Source organism: Tachypleus tridentatus, unplaced genomic scaffold, assembly GCF_004210375.1.
Source record: "Tachypleus tridentatus isolate NWPU-2018 unplaced genomic scaffold, ASM421037v1 Hic_cluster_1, whole genome shotgun sequence".
Taxonomy (NCBI): Eukaryota; Metazoa; Arthropoda; class Merostomata; order Xiphosura; family Limulidae; genus Tachypleus; species Tachypleus tridentatus.
Genome location: NW_027467777.1, coordinates 12,639,075 through 12,657,027, shown reverse-complemented (window position 1 = coordinate 12,657,027; position 17,953 = coordinate 12,639,075). Strand labels below are relative to the sequence as shown.

Genomic DNA, 17,953 nt, shown 5'->3' with positions numbered 1-17,953 from the left:
GAAATATTTATCACACCACACAATTTGGTCATGTGTTTCTAACTAATGTAGGTGTAGTTACTGCTTTATGGATGACACAATAGTGTTAAATCATATCACTGTCAGCTTTGCAGGTCCTAGCTATAAACGGAGGTTCTAGCTTAGGGTTAATTTATAAGTCTATTGACAGAATGCACATCGGAGAAGATATCATGACCTGTGGTTACTAGTTAACTCTACGAAAAATATAAAAGCAGATATTCTATTCTCAAGACGGCTGGTATGGGTATTAGCACTTTAATCTGAAGAGTCGAGTCTCGCTGAGTGGGTATTTGGGTATTGATGTTAAATACCCAGGAGGATCAGGTACATTAGACCTCTTTAAAATAAAGAACACACCACTAACCTAACATCTAAATTCCACTCCCCCTACAATCCCGTACCTGGTTACACTCTCGTTCCTAAGACGTGCAACTTTCAGGTGCAAACTCTCTCTTTGTTAACTTGAAGATGACCTAGGAAGGTCGAAACGTTGTTCTCTCCATGTCAATAAATGTGTTAATACCCATACCAGCCTTCTTCAGAACAGATTTTTACTTCAAATGGGTTTCTCGTCATCACGTGGAAGCAGTCATTGTTTTTAAGCAGATGTCCATACAGATTGGTGGCAGGATCAAGTTTAAGCAGTGACTGTGACTCGCTGGTAAAAAACGAGAGAGACTGACTTTGGGAAGCTGCAGAAGAAAGCTTTCACAGCAGCTGACGATCACATTCTGAAATCCCCATCGTGGATCACAGCTCCATGGATTATTGTCTCCATTTATAATGTGCAGTCTCAACTCCTCCTTACTAACAACAGCCTCGGATGTGCCACATACCGTGTTGACTGTAATGACGCAGCGTAAGGCAAAATAAACTTTACAGGTGAACCTGATATGAAGCACATTGTAAAAGGTTGAAGCTTTTGAATAGAACATCTGTATTCTCAGTTGACATGAGGAAGTATCTCTGGTCAGTTTATTTGGTATTGCCAGTATTAAACCCTGTGTGTCTGTATCATGGTAATATGTCTCTGGTCAGTTTATTTGGTATTGCCAGTGTTAAAATCTGTGTGTCTCGATTAAAGCCAACAATCTGGGATTGCGTCAGTGAAGCCGACCATGAGAATGACTCTGCTTCACGCCAAAAGGCTAAAAGAAATGTTGACATTTATACACTGCAAGCGTTAAAAAAAGAATGATTTTCATTCTGTGTTTATTGTAAGACAACGTATGTTTTATTGTTCACCATGAAGGAATGTTGAAGATCCACGACACTATGTGGACCAGACATCCTGTCCAACTGTTATTATAAGTGTTGCTATTCAACAGATGTTCATATTACCCTTTTTTGTTGATAGGAGATGACTGAGGAAAACAACAGAGCCTGCTGTCAGCAAACAGGCCCCGAGCACGCTATAACACAACACTGTACTTCTTGTGATGTCCACCAGGTAGCCTAAACAGTAAGATCATTACTATTTAGTTAAGTAAAATAATCATGCTTTTAAAAATACATGAATATTGTATTTTTATACAAATGTTAACACTGCGATATAGTATACTTAAACCAATTTTAAAGGAATGTAAAATTACATTTTCATCCATATTACATAATACGGTATTTGTGAGGACTGTAATGTCAGTCAGTACGGTAGCTGTTGGGACCAGTGTAAGCTAATACGGTAACTGTTAGGACTGTAATGTTAGTTGATATGGTAGTTGTTAGAACTGCTGTGTCAGTCAATGTAGTAGTTGTTAGGACTATCATGTTTGTTAATATGGTACTTATTGGCTAGTAGTTAGAACTTAGGAATTTAACTTAACCCGTAGTTACATCTTAAGACAATTTAATTTGGCTAGTATTCAGTACTCAAGACAGTTTAAGTTGGCTAGTAGTTAGAACATCATACAGCATAATAGTAGTTACAGCATGAGACAGTTTAAGTTGGCTAGTAGTTAGAACATCATACAGCATAATAGTAGTTACAGCAAGAGACAGTTTAAGTTGGCTAGTAGTTAGAACATCATACAGCATAATAGTAGTTACAGCATGAGACTGTTGAACTTGACTTGTAATTAGAACATTAAACAGTTGAAACGTAAGATAGTTTAAGTTGGCTAATAGTCAAAACATGAGACAGTTTAAGATGGTTAGCAGTTGAAACGTAAGACAATTCAAATTGGCTAGTAGCTAGAACATCAGACAGTATAATAATAGAACATGAGACAGTTTAAGATGGTTAGCAGTTGAAGGGTAAGATAGGTTTAAGTTTGCTAGTAGTTAGAACATCAGTTAATTTACAGTTAGAACACCAGTTAATTTACAGTTAGAACCTCAGTGTTTATTCATCCTTGTCGGTAGAGGACGAGTACAATGTTAGATTTTCTATAACACACACACGTTTCCGTACATTGCTTGGTATTAATTAGTGTTTCGTTCCGATATATAATGTAATCTCTTTCTTACATTAAACTTCAGTTTTTTTGCTTTTATTAAAAATTTTATCCATTATGAGGTAATGTTTACATTTTATTTTCTTCGTAACGTTTCAAGTGATATCTTTCCAACAATTGTGCTCATGATGAAACTTTTAAAGAGAGGTTTTGTATGCGAATGATGAAACGAATTACTTACCAAGAAATGGAATGGTGCCCAAAACAACTAAGCCCGCGAACAAGGCTGATAAGCTATAGGCTGTAGCCAGTTTCTTGCTTCCAAATTCTTCTCCAAAGATGGTTAACAGCAGTGGCAGATAACAGCCGGATGCAGAGCCAGTGAGACAGCTTGTAACCAGCATGCTTAAGTAAGTGTCGGTGAAAATAAAGGCAATACATGCAGTTCCGGCCGATACGACACCTCCAATGTACCAGTATTTTCTTGGGCAGAAATTTCGATCTGCTAGCCAAGAAAACGTAACTCTTGCTGTTGTATCCGTCGCAGACATGACAGATATCAAAGACGACGCTTGTTCAGAGCTCAATCCGGCGTAGCGTGCTCGAAGAGGGAGAAATATATGGGATCCAGGATATCCGGTCAGCGTGAGGACAAACGTCACAGTTAGGAGGTACCACTGTAGGGACGAAAACAGTGACAAGTCGAACAGATTCTTGTAATGTAGAAAAATATTTTCAAGGCCCTTTCTTTTCGGCTTCTCTGAACTCATGTTTCTAACAGTTCCTCCAAGGTCGATCATGCTGGTGAACATAGTGGAATCACGTGCTCCTCGTCGTGTGTTGCTTTCCAGATCCTTACATATCAAGGAATGATCGACATGGTTAACTGTGAACCTCCTTGGAGACAAACTATCGGAAATTACAGAATCAATTCTCTCATGTTTTTCTGAAACTTTGATCTGATTCTCCAGGTCTTTGCGTTCACTAATTTCTTGTTGAAATATTGAATTAATTACAGGATCAGAATGTCGAGGGCCGCGAAATGTCTGATGATTATCCTTGAAGCGAGTTTCTGCAATGATGATATGTTCTTTTTTGACATGTCTCTCCACCGGCTCCCATAACATAGCGCCAACAATTCCATGTAACATTAAAGAACCCATAATAAGCATAGTTCCACGGACTCCATACTCAAAAACCAATGCTTCTAGTAGTAAAGGCATTAAAATACCCCCTAAAGCAGTAGCTCCTAGTCCAAGGCCGTTAGCAAAGGTTCGCCGTTTATCAAAGTACTTTGTAATCATTATCACTCCAGAAAAATAGCAGATACCACAAGAAATTCCTAAAAAAAAAAGGGTAAAGAACTGAGACAACGAAAGAAATGAAAGCTAACTAACAGAATTAATGGCAGTTAATCTGTAGATAAGATAGTTCTCACTGAATCTCAAACTAAACATTAAATTCTACTTATAATAATGGCTGCTAGAGGCCACATGCTTTCGTTTAATGCGTTGAACACAGATTATAACGGCACAAAAATGGAAAATAACATCATACAAGGGTTAACAACACGAGTTCTTCATACAAGGGATAACAACACGAGTTCTTCCTATAAGAAATTTTATTGCTACTATTAATATATATTAACAACTTCAAAAAGTAGAGTTAGAAATGTTGGAAACAAGTTTCAATTAATAAATATTTACATGTCTAAGTAATACATGTAGAAATATTGGAAACATGTTTCAATTAATAAATATTTACATGTCTAAGTAATACAGGTAGAAATATTGGAAACATGTTTCAATTAATAAATATTTACATGTCTAAGTAATACAGGTAGAAATATTGGAAACATGTTTCAATTAATAAATATTTCCATGTCTAAGTAATACAGGTAGAAATACTGGAAACAAGTTTCAATTAATAAATATTTCCATGTCTAAGTAATACAGGTAGAAATACTGGAAACAAGTTTCAATTAATAAATATTTCCATGTCTAAGTAATACAAGTAGAAATACTGGAAAGAAGTTTCAATTAATAAATATTTCCATGTCTAAGTAATACAGGTAGATATGTTGGAAATAGTTTTTAATTACTCAAAAGATGTGAAGTCTGAATATGTAAATATTAGGTTTCCTTTTGATGAAATTAGATTATTGTGTTGCTCGTGATTACTTAAGGTTTATGATATTTAATTTGTTTTGTGTATTTACATTTCGCATATGGGTAGCAAAAACTTTAATTTAAAAGGAAAATGGAAGTGTTAACGTTTTGATATTCTAAGGACAGTATCAAGTTAATATTAACAACAATAATGTAGTTAACACAGAGGAATAATTAGAATAAAGTTATTGTAGATTAAGTGTTCACATCGCCCCTGTGAGCTTTGCTGTCGTTTGCACGGCACGTGATCTATAATGGTAACTTTTCAAATACCGTTCTTAATTTGATGATGACCTAAGACGATCGAATCATTGTTACTTGTTTAGTGTGTCTTAAATACAATTTTATCATACCCAATTCAGCTGTCTTGACTACATATACAGGAAGGGGCCAAAACAGTTTCCCCCCTCTTGAAAATGTTGTTAATTTGTTATGTTTTATTAAATAGCAGATAAAAAGTTTGTTTTGTTTATTTTTGAATTTCACACAAAGCTACATGAGGGCTGTCTGTGCTAGCCGTCCCTAATTTAGCAGTGTAAGAGGGAAGGCAGCTAGTCATCACCACCCACCGCCAACTCTTGGGCTACTCTTTTACCAACGAATAGTGGGATTGGTCGTAACTTTATAACGCCCCCACGGCTGAAAGGGCGAGCATGTTTGGTGTGACCGAGATGCGAACCCGGGACCCTCAGATTACGAGTTGCACGCCACAGATAAGACTATATGTTTTTAGAACTCCCTGGATGACATATTTTCCATATTGATCTCAGTTATTTATTTGAACACCGGTTTTCGTAAATACCTCAACTTTTCATAAGTTTAGTTTCATTTTTATCATAAATAGTGTTGCACACCTGCTGTAGTTTTTATAGAGCTTGTCATTCTAAGTAATCTAAAACATGCATATATAGCCTAAACTTAGTTTCAGCTCTATACCTCCCAGAATTCCCAATGAAAAGAAGAGAAATTCGACATTTGGTCCATAGCAAGAACACACAAGGCCAACAGAATGCATTACAGTGCCACCTATCATGATTATGCGAACATCAACAATCTCGGCTGTGGCGCTCCAGAAAGGACCTGAAGAAAAAACAAACAAAAATAGAGTCTGTGATTCCTATACTAAACTAGTCAAAACAAATCACCAGATAAATAGTTCTTAAATGTGTGCCCATCGTTTACTGAAAGCAAGGTAAACCAACAGATTTACCCTGAACGTTTAACAATGTAATCTTTAACAAACAAGGCAACATAAGGTAAACCATCAGACTTACACCGAACGTTTAACAATGTAATCTTTAACAAACAAGGCAACATAAGGTAAACCATCAGACTTACACCGAACGTTTGTTAAGGTAATCTCTAAGAAACAAGATAACATAAAGTAAACCAACAGACTTACCCAGAACGTTTGTTAAGGTAATCTCTAAGAAACAAGATAACATAAGGTAAACCAACATACTTACCCTGAACGTTTAACAATGTAATCTTTAACAAACAAGGCAACATAAGGAAAACCATCAGACTTACACTGAACGTTTGTTAAGGTAATCTCTAAGAAACAAGATAACATAAGGTAAACCATCAGACTTACACTAAACGTTTGTTAAGGTAATCTCTAAGAAACAAGATAACATAAGGTAAACCATCAGACTTACACTGAACGTTTGTTAAGGTAATCTCTAAGAAACAAGATAACATAAGGTAAACCATCAGACTTACACTGAACGTTTGTTAAGGTAATCTCTAAGAAACAAGATAACATAAGGTAAACCAACAGACTTACCCAGAACATTTATTAATGTATATTGTAACGAGGTGACCCATGATACCTTCGACGATTTAGCTTTATATTCGTCCATCAGCATCGTTAGATAAACACCAGATGCCTTCACTTGTCCCATTATAAAGATATTATTCACAACAATTCCCAGCACAACCATCCATCCCCATCCGCCATCTGGTGGTACGTTTCGAAATGACAGTTGAAAACCATCATTTAAGAAGTTTATTGGCTGTACATTTTTCTTGTTTGGTTTGGATTTTGCTGTTAGAAGAATGTAACGTTATCACTCTCATAGACGGACGTTAAACAAATGGTTTTATGTAACTGTATTAGTTAACCATCTTTAATGTAAACACAACACTATATATTCATTTGTAACACAATCACAAACAGCTGACTGTATGAAATTGCTCAATTAAAATTATAATATTTTCCAATAAATATACGAACTATTATTTTTGGTTTGTTTCAAATAGATATGTAATACACGTGTCACTAATATAATTATTCACTTCATTTTTAAACAAGGGATATGTTTAATAGGCAGTTTTCAGGACTAAAAATGGGATATTTTTAATAGGCAGTTTTCAGGAATAAACAAGGGATATGTTTAATAGGCAGTTTTCAGGATTAAACAAGGGATATGTTTAATAGGCAGTTTTCAGGATTAAACAAGGGATATGTTTAATAGGCAGTTTTCAGTACTAAACAAGGGATATGTTTAATAAGCTGTTTTCAGGACTAAACAAGGGATATGTTTAATAGGCAGTTTTCGGGACTAAACAAGGGATATGTTTAATAGACAGTTTTCAGGACTAGTTCCTCTCATTCCCTTGGAGGTCACGTGTATTCTCCATCGCTGTTCTTTCTTTCGTTTAGAACACTTCTTACACTAAACTGTCTGGAGACAAGGAACGTCCGTTTAGAATACTTCTTACACTCAACTGTCTGGAGACAAGAAACGTCCGTTTAGAACACTTCTTACACTCAACTGTCTGGAGACAGGGAACGTCCGTTTAGAACACTTCTTACACTAAACTGTCTGGAGACAGGGAACGTTCGTTTAGAACACTTCTTACACTAAACTGTCTGGAAACAGGGAACGTTCGTTTAGAACAGGGGTGTGCAACAGGCGGCCCGCGGGCAACAACCCGGCCCGCCAAGCCATTTAGTGTGGTCCTAGTTGTTGTAATCTAACCATGTGGCCTGATCTGTAATCCAACGCAAATGGAATATTTTTAAAAGCATCGATCCTACGGGATTCCCAGGCTTCGACTCGACAAACTTCTAAAATTATCTTTGCTAGAGAGGAGCAGGCCGAATTCGATTGGTCGGCCTCCTTAGGAAATGAATAGGTGACGTGCACTAGCACTATTGTCTACGACTCAACGTCATGTCCTGAACCTCGCCTTCGCCCGCTGGCGACAATTTTCCCTAACCTCTGCTGTCCGTCATTCATTATTGGTGAAAATTTTATTACCTTTTACAGTTACTACAAGAGATTGAAGGTAAATTGATTATTATTTAGCATATTGTTGTGACTTTACTGAATTTATTAAAATTTTTGCTTTCAGATGCATCTGATTCTATGTACAGTGTGACCTCGTTATTCGCGGGGTTACGTTCTTTACCCTCCCGCGAATAGCGAAAACCGCGAATATTGGACGCAGTTTTAAAACGTATATGTATGCGATTATATACTATATGAAATGCTTCCCAAACACTAATGATACTTATACTCATTGATGCAGTAATAATGTCGCAATATTGCATACTGTTATGTATTTCACTAAATTGTACCGTGCGTTACCGGGCTGTGCTTTGCCGTTTGCGTTGTTGGGGAAGCTGAGGCAGTCAGCCAATAGCAGTCCAATCTTGTTTGGTGAAGACGACAATTGATAAAACGGCTTGATTGAGTAAATACAACAGAAATCTCCTCGAAAAGCCCTTTCAGTCTCTGTGACCTACAAAACGCAGTTCGCGCATAACCCGCGAATACGCGGGCCGCGAATGGAGAACCGCGAATAGGCGAGGTCACACTGTATTTTGCTATTCTCAATTAATTTAAGTACCGGAAGGCTATGATCGGGATGCCAATTTAGAAACATGTGTTTCTGTCCATAAGAGGTTCCATGTGTAAATAAATTCTATGTTTTTTTCTACTTTGCTATTTTCGTGAGAATAATTTTTGTTTTGATTTCAGGGCTAGTAAAATGTCAGCAGTTAAGAAACGAAAATTGATGATGAGGGAAGGTTATTCAACAGTGAATGGTGCACAAAATATCTTGTTGTCCCACATAATCAAGGTGTTGTCTGCCTCGTCTGTCAAACTACAATTGCAGTCATGAAAGAGTACAATATTAAGCGACATTACGCAACTAAGCACTCCTCCCAGTTTGATGAAATTGTTGGTCAGGCACGAAAGGACAAAATTGAACATTTAAAACATCCATTGAAAAGCAACAAGGTGTTTTACCACTTTCAAGAAAAATTCAGAACTGGTGACAAAACTGAGTTTTAAGCTTTGTGAATGTATGGCAGAAAAGGGAAAGCCTTTCAGTGATGGAGAATTTATTAAAATTGTTTAACAATATTCACAGAATATGCATGTCCAGAGAAAAATATTTGGTGGAGCAAACTAGCCTTTCCCGCTTTACTGTCTCACGCAGGACAAAAGATCTTTCAGAGGACATCAAAGAAACTTTGAAAGAGAGATTGAATTCGTGTGAAGCTTTCAGTCTGGCTTTTGATGAAAGCACTGATATCAATGACACATCCCAACTTGTCATTTTCATCAGAGCTGTTACTGCAGGCTTTGATGTTTTCGAAGAGTTTTAGATATGGCAAGCCTTTCCTCCACAACCACAGGACAGGATATTTGTGAACAAGTGCTTAAGGTTGTAGAAAAGTTTGAACTGAATCCTTATAAATTATGTGGTGTTACAACAGATGGTGCTCCTTCCATGACAGGTAGGACAAATGGATTCACCAAGAAATTTCTAACTGCAATTGGAGCACAAGACGTAGTTGTAAGCCATTGCATTATTCACCAAGAGAGCTTGTGCACCAAAGTTCTGGATTTTGCAGAAGTCATGAAAAATGTCGTCCAATACGTAAATTATATTCGAACACGAGGATTAAATCATCGACAATTTAAAACTTTTTTAGATGAGCTGGACAGTGAGTATTCAGATGTTTTGTACTTCTCTGCTGTACGTTGGCTTAGTAGAGCTGCTACTTTGAAGAGATTCTGGAATCTGCGAGAGGAGATTAAGTTCTTCATGGAGAGCAAACGTCAGAATGTGGACTTCTTGAGCAATGAGAACTGGCTGAATGACTTAGCATTCCTCACAGACATTACACAGCATCTGTCTGATTTAAACTTAAAACTACAAGGGAAAAGTCAACTTGTGAATAAGTTGTTTGAGCATATTTGTGCTTTTGAGAAGAAATTGGAACTTTTCCAGGTTCAGTTGAGAAGAGCCATATTGACCCATTTTACATGTCTTGCAACCAGGAAACTGGAATTTCCTAATCTGGATTGCACCAAATATGGAACCAGTGTACAAAAGCTGCGTGATGAGTTTGCAAACAGATTTCCAGATTTCAGACAAACTGAAATTAGATTGAAATTGTTCGCTCAACCTTTGATTTGGCAGTGGAAGACAGTCCTGATGATTGCCAAATGGAACTCATTGAACTGCAGGCTGACATGGACACTAAAAGGAAATTCTCTGAAAACAGTTTACTAGACTTTTACAAACTCTGTGTACGTGAAAAGTTTCCCAATTTGTCCCGTCATGCACAAAGAATTGCCTCCCTTTTTGGTAGCACCTACTGCTGTAAGAAATTTTTCTCCAAAATGAAGCTCATCAAAACCAAATGTAGAAGTCAGCTGACTGATGAACATTTGACCAGTCAGTTAAGAGTGGCAACCACTTCTGTCTAAGCTGATATTGACAAGCTCTGCAAGGACTCTAAATTTCAAGTGTCGCACTAAAATGATCACTCATGCAAAAATATAAAATATTATTGCTTGCATTTTGATAATTTTTTTTTAATTTATTGTGCATGTACACGAATAAGCTTGTTTTTTAAGTGGCCCCGCTTGATTGATGAAGTTGGTTATATGGCCCACCGACGAAAAATGTTGCACACCCCTGGTTTAGAACAATTCTTACACTCAACTGTCTGGAGACAGGGAACGTTCGTTTAGAACACTTCTTACACTCAACTGTCTGGAGACAGGGAACGTCCGTTTAGAACACTTCTTACACTAAACTGTCTGGAGACAGGGAACGTTCGTTTAGAACACTTCATACAGTAAACTGTCTGGAGACAGGGAACGTTCGTTTAGAACACTTCATACACTAAACTGTCTGGAGACAGGGGACGTTCGTTTAGATCACTTCTTACACTAAACTGTCTGGAGACAGGGAACGTTCGTTTAGAACACTTCTTACACTAAACTGTCTGGAGACAGGGAACGTTCGTTTAGAACACTTCTTACACTAAACTGTCTGGAGACAGGGAACGTCCGTTTAGAACACTTCATCCACTAAACTGTCTGGAGACAGGGAACGTCCGTTTAGAACACTTCTTACACTAAACTGTCTTCCACGTCTGAAGACTACTCTGTCACTACAGGAACACATACGTGTACCGTAACATTATCCCCGTAGAAATACAGACATGTAACATAATACTGTCAGTATAGAAACACAGACATGTATCATAATACTGTCACTATAGAAACACACACATGTATCATAATACTGTGACTACAGAAACACAGACATTTGTTATAACATTGTCACTATAGAAACACAGACATCTGTTATAACAATGTCACTATAGAAACACAGACATCTGTTATAACATTGTCACTATAGAAACACAGACATCTGTTATAACAATGTCACTATAGAAACACAGACATCTGTTATAACATTGTCACTATAGAAACACAGACAACTACTTTAACATTGCCACTATAGAAACACAAACATCTGTTATAACAATGTCACTATAGAAACACAGACATGTATCGTAACATTGTTTCTGGCCCGGAATGGCCAAGCGTGTTAAGGCGTGCGACTCATAATCTGAGGGTCGCTGGTTCGCATCCCCTTTGCGCCAACATGCTCGCCCTTTCAGCCGTGAGGGCGTTATAATGTGACGGTCAATCCCACTATTCGTTGGTAAAAGAGTAGCCCAAGAGTTGGCGGTGGGTAGTGATGACTATCTGCCTTCCCTCTAGTCTTACACTGCTAAATTAGGGACGGTTAGCACAGATAGCCCTCGAGTAGCTTTGTGCGAAATTCAAAAACAAACAAACAAACATTGTTTCAACCGAAAGTTTCAGTAGTTTGTATCCTTATTTACTTTTGCCACATTAAACAGATTATTTTGATAATTCCGTTATTTCTTCAGAGACAGAAAATAACCTGTGACCGCTGGGGTACTTCTCTAAAACAGAGGTCAAAAGTCACGGTCTGTGACAGGATATTAAATTGCTGAACTGAACACTACGTAAGAAACGTGTCAAGATGTAGATAGTTTTGATTCTTGGGCAGTCGAGTAATATGAGCCTAAGTTTCTAAAACAAACTACCTGAAGACGCACTAATACACTTTAGTGATGTCAGGTTTCACTCTCTTTTGATTGGCGTACTGCTTCTCTATGGTGTTCATTTTTGCTGAATTTCGTACAATACTTCACGAGGGTATATCTGAGTTTACCGTTCCTAGTTTTGAAATGGAAGGTGTCTAGCCCAAACCACACATCTCCAACTCTTTAACTGTCTGTTTTCATCAGACAGGACAGTTGAGTATGACTGTTATTCTTATAATACGTACAGGGTATAAAACATAGATTCATGTTGGACCCGATAAAATCACATAATTACATATTCACAGTCCGGCACGCTATTTACTGGTCCATTCTCGGGCTGTACTGTTTAGACTTTGGGCCAAAGCGATTCGTTCTCTTTTGATACGATTAACTTGAATAGTTAAAGGTGAAGTTTTGTGAAAAGTCAAAGTGTTAATGATAGAGTGGTCGGTGTTGGTGTCACTTTATCAACACGTTTCACTTCCCATGTTAACATAAACATTTGGCTCAATTTTCCTTCTCTTGCAAAGTTCGTGGTTTATTTTTTAACGATTTTCCCATATGTATCTATTTCATATCGAGAAATGTCAGCACCTGATACTGAGATCGAAGCTTATTTCATCTATTCTGTACCCCGAGCTTCGTGGAACAACCAAATGGACTTGATGTTAAAGTGTTAGGACGTTAAAAAAATATATAAACCACTACCTGTCTACTGTATAGCTTGTGATATTGTTGTAAATGATCTAACTAGAACAATACAAAACTGTTAAGATTAACACCTAGTTTTATAACTAGTAACAATTTGAGTGTGTTCTTCCTTTAAATAACTAAACATAACATAAAATGACATGGGTCCAGCACTTTGACTAAGGTCAAACCCACGAAAACCCGGAGTCAACAAAAGTTTGTTGTAAACATCTGATATCCACTTAAGAGTTTCAATAATCTTCAAACACTGATATCTGTATTGTAAAGTTTAATTATTTAATAAATGTTAATAATTAATTTTCAACTGATTATTTTTACTAACCTGAGATATCATTTCTGGTTTCTGTCTCACTCATTATTCTGATTTTCAAATTGTCTACAATTATTCCCAGCGGTAGCTCAAAACGAGCAGTTTTTCACGTTACAAAGAAACATTATTCAAGGAGTAGAAACAAGGCCTAGTGGCTTAGGAAGAAACGTCACAAACATTGGATTTAAACTTTATCTCAAGTAGTTCAGCTGCTACCAATCACAGATACTAAAGTTTCTTACACAAGTTGCTCAAGGTCGTGCTTTTTAAGCGCCCCGGGTGGCAGTTGTAAAAACTATTAAGCTGTGAAAATAAACTATGATTTCTGATACATAAATAATTGAAACAAATTCTTAGCCCTAAATAAGTACATCTTTATAGGTCAAGAGAAGGTAGCATTGCTATGTTATATTTAGTAGTAGAACGATAATAAACAAGCAATATAACCTACAGAATTAGCAATGTAACATGTAACATTGTTTGAAGTGTAACCATTAAAAAAGTTAAATATGGAAACTTTGGTGACTAACTGAATAAAGTCCAAGATTGAGATTTTTAACACTAAAAATAAAACTGACAACCATTGTTGTATAGATGCCGCACTCATGGAATGTTCTGAACTGGTAACTCGATCCCATTACGTTAGTGTGGTACAGTTAGCCTAAAAGTTGTCACACTGTTCAATCTTGTAAAAACGTGTTATAGTTTACGTACACTGGCCCGTATAATGTAAAATGGAAGAACAGCCATACAACAACATATTTTATCAAGAGGAAACCAATACTTATATACTAGAACATGGACATGGTCCGTTACGTATCTGCCAACACAAAATCGCAGTGAAAACAAAATTATGAAACCATATGTTATTAAACTTTAAATAAAAGAACCAATTCGAATTGGTACGTCTATAATCTATAAAATAGAAGTTTATATATACTCTAAGGTAAAGGTCATGACATCACAGTTAGATGTATCCAAAATCACGGCCTGGCATGGCCAAGCGTGTTAAGGCGTGCGACTCGTAATCTGAGGGTCGCGGGTTCGCATCCCCGTCGCGCCAAACATGCTCGCTCTCCCAGCCGTGGGGGCGTTATAATGTGACGGTCAATCCCACTATTCGTTGGTAAAAAGAGTAGCCCAAGAGTTGGCGGTGGGTGGTAATGACTAGCTGCCTTCCTTCTAGTTTTGCACTGCTAAATTAGGGACGGCTAGCGCAGATAGCTTTCGAGTAGTTTTGCGCGAAATTCAAAAACAAAAAGAAACAAGAAAAAGGTATCGTCATATTGAAAATAACCATTATGATATTCATAAACAAACTGATGTAACATCAAAGTATTCAACACATTATCCATAATTTATATTGTACAAGAGCCTGACAGTGTTAACCCTACCTCATAAAACACTTCAACACATCAAATCTTCAGCAATAAACCAACCCGAGATCATGAAGATTTATAAGATATTAATAAGTTACCGCACATCATGTTAATAACGGTGCTGTTAACGCTGTTAACATAATTTATGTAAGTATAACGTTTACGAATTATTAGTATCTATGTGATAAGAATCTAATTTTTCATGTTACAATCAGTGTTCTGTGTTGTTATGTATCCAATGAAATATATTAGTTCATGTAAGGATTATGCTCAAATATTGCATGACAATAGAACAGGTTCATTATCGAGTTGAAATCACTGACAGCTATACGAATAATGAACACAGATCGGTAACGAGTGTCTAAATCACTAGAAAGTACACAACAATTGTACACTAACTAAGATGTACACGACTTGTATTAAAGTTAAGTTAATCTACACTATTTAGTGTGTTATAATTCATATATGTTCCAATGTATGTTATTCCTAAATATCTAAAGGTATCAAGCTGTTAGCAGAATGTGTTCCTTTGACAAATTTGAAGAGCACACAACCTAACTTGTAGAATAGCAGAATGTGTTCCTTTGACAAATTTGAAGACCACACAACCTAACTTGTAGAATAGCAGAATGTGTTCCTTTGACAAATTTGAAGAGCACACAACCTAACTTGTAGAGTGGACTTTACTGATATTTATTTACAAATCGACCTTGAAGAACAGATATATCTGGTGCAGGTTATATCTGTAAACAACAGTAGTTTTCAACTACAAATATGTGACTTCTACAGAAAGCAGTGACTTAATACAGATACCAACTTTCTAATATCCATCGAATCTTTCTGTGTCATTATGTAATGTGCAAAAATATAAAAACTTGTTTTTGTTACAGACTGTTGAATTCAGTGACATAGAAACTCCGTTCTTCATGGTTATAGATGCAAACAATGTAGTTTGGAGGGGGAAGGGTGTACCCTGTAATGATAAACAGTAACGATAATATGTTTATAAAATGTAAAAGAACCGTATTTTATTATAAACCATATCTTCTACCGTAACAACCAACAGAATTAACATATTTTTCAAGATCGTTTATAGATTCTATTCATAAAGCTTTCAAATGATTTGCAATTGACAATTCTTATATTTTTTAAGTAAAAAGATAATATCGAAATTATGAAAGTAATGAAACGTTCAATAAGCTAATAAACTGAAATCCCAAATGTTTAGTTTGTATTCAATATGCAGCGTGAATAAATATGGCACGATTATGACTGACTTTGATGCACAAGTCTGATTCCTTTAATGTTTTATTCATGTAATGGCATATCTTTAGAACAATGTATCAAAATGTTTCGTGATAATCATAGCATCTGCTTTCACGTAATGTTACACATATTACAAATATAAAGTCTAACTGAAATAGTAATATGAACATAGTGTACGACATTTGTACGAAACCTTATTCAGTGTTTTATAAGTTAACATAAATATATTATTGTATCTTGAAGTTTCGTTAATAAATGTTTAGGTATATTTATCACATCCGTGATTTTACACTGTTATCGTAAAGTAGTTCTTGCAGACGAGAAACCCACTTGAAATAAAAATGTATCTCAGAACGGCTGGTATGGGTATTAAAACTTTTATTAATAAGGAGAGAACAACGTTTCGATCTTCCTAGGTCATTTAACCTGAAGTTGACCTAGAAAGGTCGAAACGTTGTTCTCTGCATATCAATAAAAGTTTTAATACCCGTATCAGCCGTTCTGAGATACACCGTTATTGTAAAGTGCATTCTGTAATGATAAACAAGAAGTTTTTTTTATTTATAAAACATGATATAATAATAACATTATTTATAATTAAAAATCCTTTTTAAGCTGTGACTTCCAACTCTTTTCGGATATAAAATATCTTCATTTGTAAAACAGTTATTTGATATTTTCTGAACTATTAAGGTTAAATGTTATGGTTTAATATAATTTCTGACTTGCCACACGTTTTAATTATCATGAAATGACTTACCATAACAAACTAGAAATAACGTATTTTACTAACGCGTCTGTGTGTTATATTACAACATTTTTCTAATTTCAGACATCTAAATTCTATTCATCTTTTATTCTACAGGCTTCAGGGAAGGATTGTTTTATTAGAAACGTGACAACATCTTCTGTATTTCATAACAATCAAAGTTCAACAACGCCATCTTAGTTTGGACATTTTAAACAGTATTAACGTAAGTTAGAAGTCTGTACAAGATAACAGTTACAGATTTTATGATTAACACGTAAACAAATCTGTAATTTTACTCCAAAACCACAAAGTTTTAACGGTATACTATGTTTTGTACTTCAAGTTCTATATAAAATCATAAAAATAGTAAGTGTTGCTATGTCATGTAGTTTCTATAATAATGAAGTGAATGATTAAACAGAAGTCTTTAGTTTATCATATTTAATTGTACAAGATGACTTATTACCAGGTTATAAACACAAGGTAAAACATTCAACTTTAATGTTCTATGATTCAGAATTTTAAATAACAGCACTTGAACTATCGTGTCACGTGACCTGCCTCACCAAAGTTCTTTCAATAAGCAGACGACTTCCGTGGTCAATTGTCATGGCGGCATGACAACATCCGGCTCTCTGTTGTGACGTCTCACAACTACGACGTCCCAGTACTGTACATCATTCCTAATACCAGTTCGTGTACTGTATGTAATACATAATATTAGTTCGTGTACTGTACAACAAAACTATATAATTGACATTCCTTACCCTACTATATAGTATACTTAACATTCCTTACCCTACTATATAGTATACATAATACACCATCTAAACACTCTTCCTTAGCTACAAAACATTAACTGAACATTGTTTCCATGGATAAACAGCATTACATGGCCCGGCATGGCCAGGTAGTTAAGATACTCGACTTCTAATTCGAAGGTCGTGGGCTCGAATCCCAATCACACCAAACATTCTTGCCCTTTCAGCAGTGGGGGCATTATAATGTAACGGTCAATCCCACTATTGGTTAGTAAAAGAATAGCCCAAGAGATAGCAGTGAGTGGTGATGACTAGCTGCCTTCTCTCTAGTCTTACAATGAAATTACGGACGGCTAGCGCAGATAGCCCTATTGCAGCTTTGCCCAAAACCCATAATAAACCAAACCAAAACAAATTACAATATCACCTAACAATGGATCCCTAGCTATACAACATCACCTAACCATGGTTACCTAGCTATACAACATCACCTAACAATGGTTCCCTAGCTATACAACATCACCTAACCATGGATCCCTAGCTATACAACATCACCTAACCATGGTTCTTTAGCTATACAACATCACCTAACAATGGTTCCCTAGCTATACAACATCACCTAACAATGGATCCCTAGCTATACAACATCACCTAACCATGGTTCCCTAGCTATACAACATCACCTAACCATGGTTCCCTAGCTATACAACATCACCTAACCATGGATCCCTAGCTATACAACATCACCTAACAATGGTTTCCTAGCTATACAACATCACCTAATTATGGATCCC

The 17,953-nt window shown here is 36.3% G+C and overlaps 1 protein-coding gene across 2 annotated transcripts; it reads right to left on the bottom strand.

Annotated features, from left to right (window-relative positions):
- Nucleotides 1-1,242: 1,242 nt before the first annotated feature.
- Nucleotides 1,243-13,406, bottom strand: LOC143241829 (monocarboxylate transporter 5-like). Of its 2 annotated transcripts, XM_076485096.1 has the most exons (5): nt 13,015-13,406; nt 6,369-6,629; nt 5,519-5,662; nt 2,656-3,756; nt 1,243-1,476 (listed from the first exon to the last, which is right to left on the bottom strand). In XM_076485096.1, exons 1-5 carry the CDS (start codon nt 13,046-13,048, stop codon nt 1,343-1,345), a joined length of 1,674 nt encoding a protein of 557 aa, XP_076341211.1. In that variant the 5' UTR covers nt 13,049-13,406; the 3' UTR covers nt 1,243-1,342. The 2 variants fall into 2 exon arrangements, with proteins under 2 accessions (XP_076341211.1, XP_076341213.1); XM_076485098.1 differs by lacking the exon at nt 5,519-5,662 and having other exon boundaries at nt 13,015-13,196.
- Nucleotides 13,407-17,953: the final 4,547 nt, after the last annotated feature.

Coding starts and splice junctions, on each gene's coding strand:
- LOC143241829 (XM_076485096.1), bottom strand. CDS start 13,048: ATGAGTGAGACAGAAACCAGAAATGATATCTCAG. Junction 5,663..6,368: donor TACATTAATAAATGTTCTGG/GTAAGTCTGTTG, acceptor TTTTTTCTTCAG/GTCCTTTCTGGAGCGCCACA. Junction 1,477..2,655: donor GGGCACCATTCCATTTCTTG/GTAAGTAATTCG, acceptor CTTACTGTTTAG/GCTACCTGGTGGACATCACA.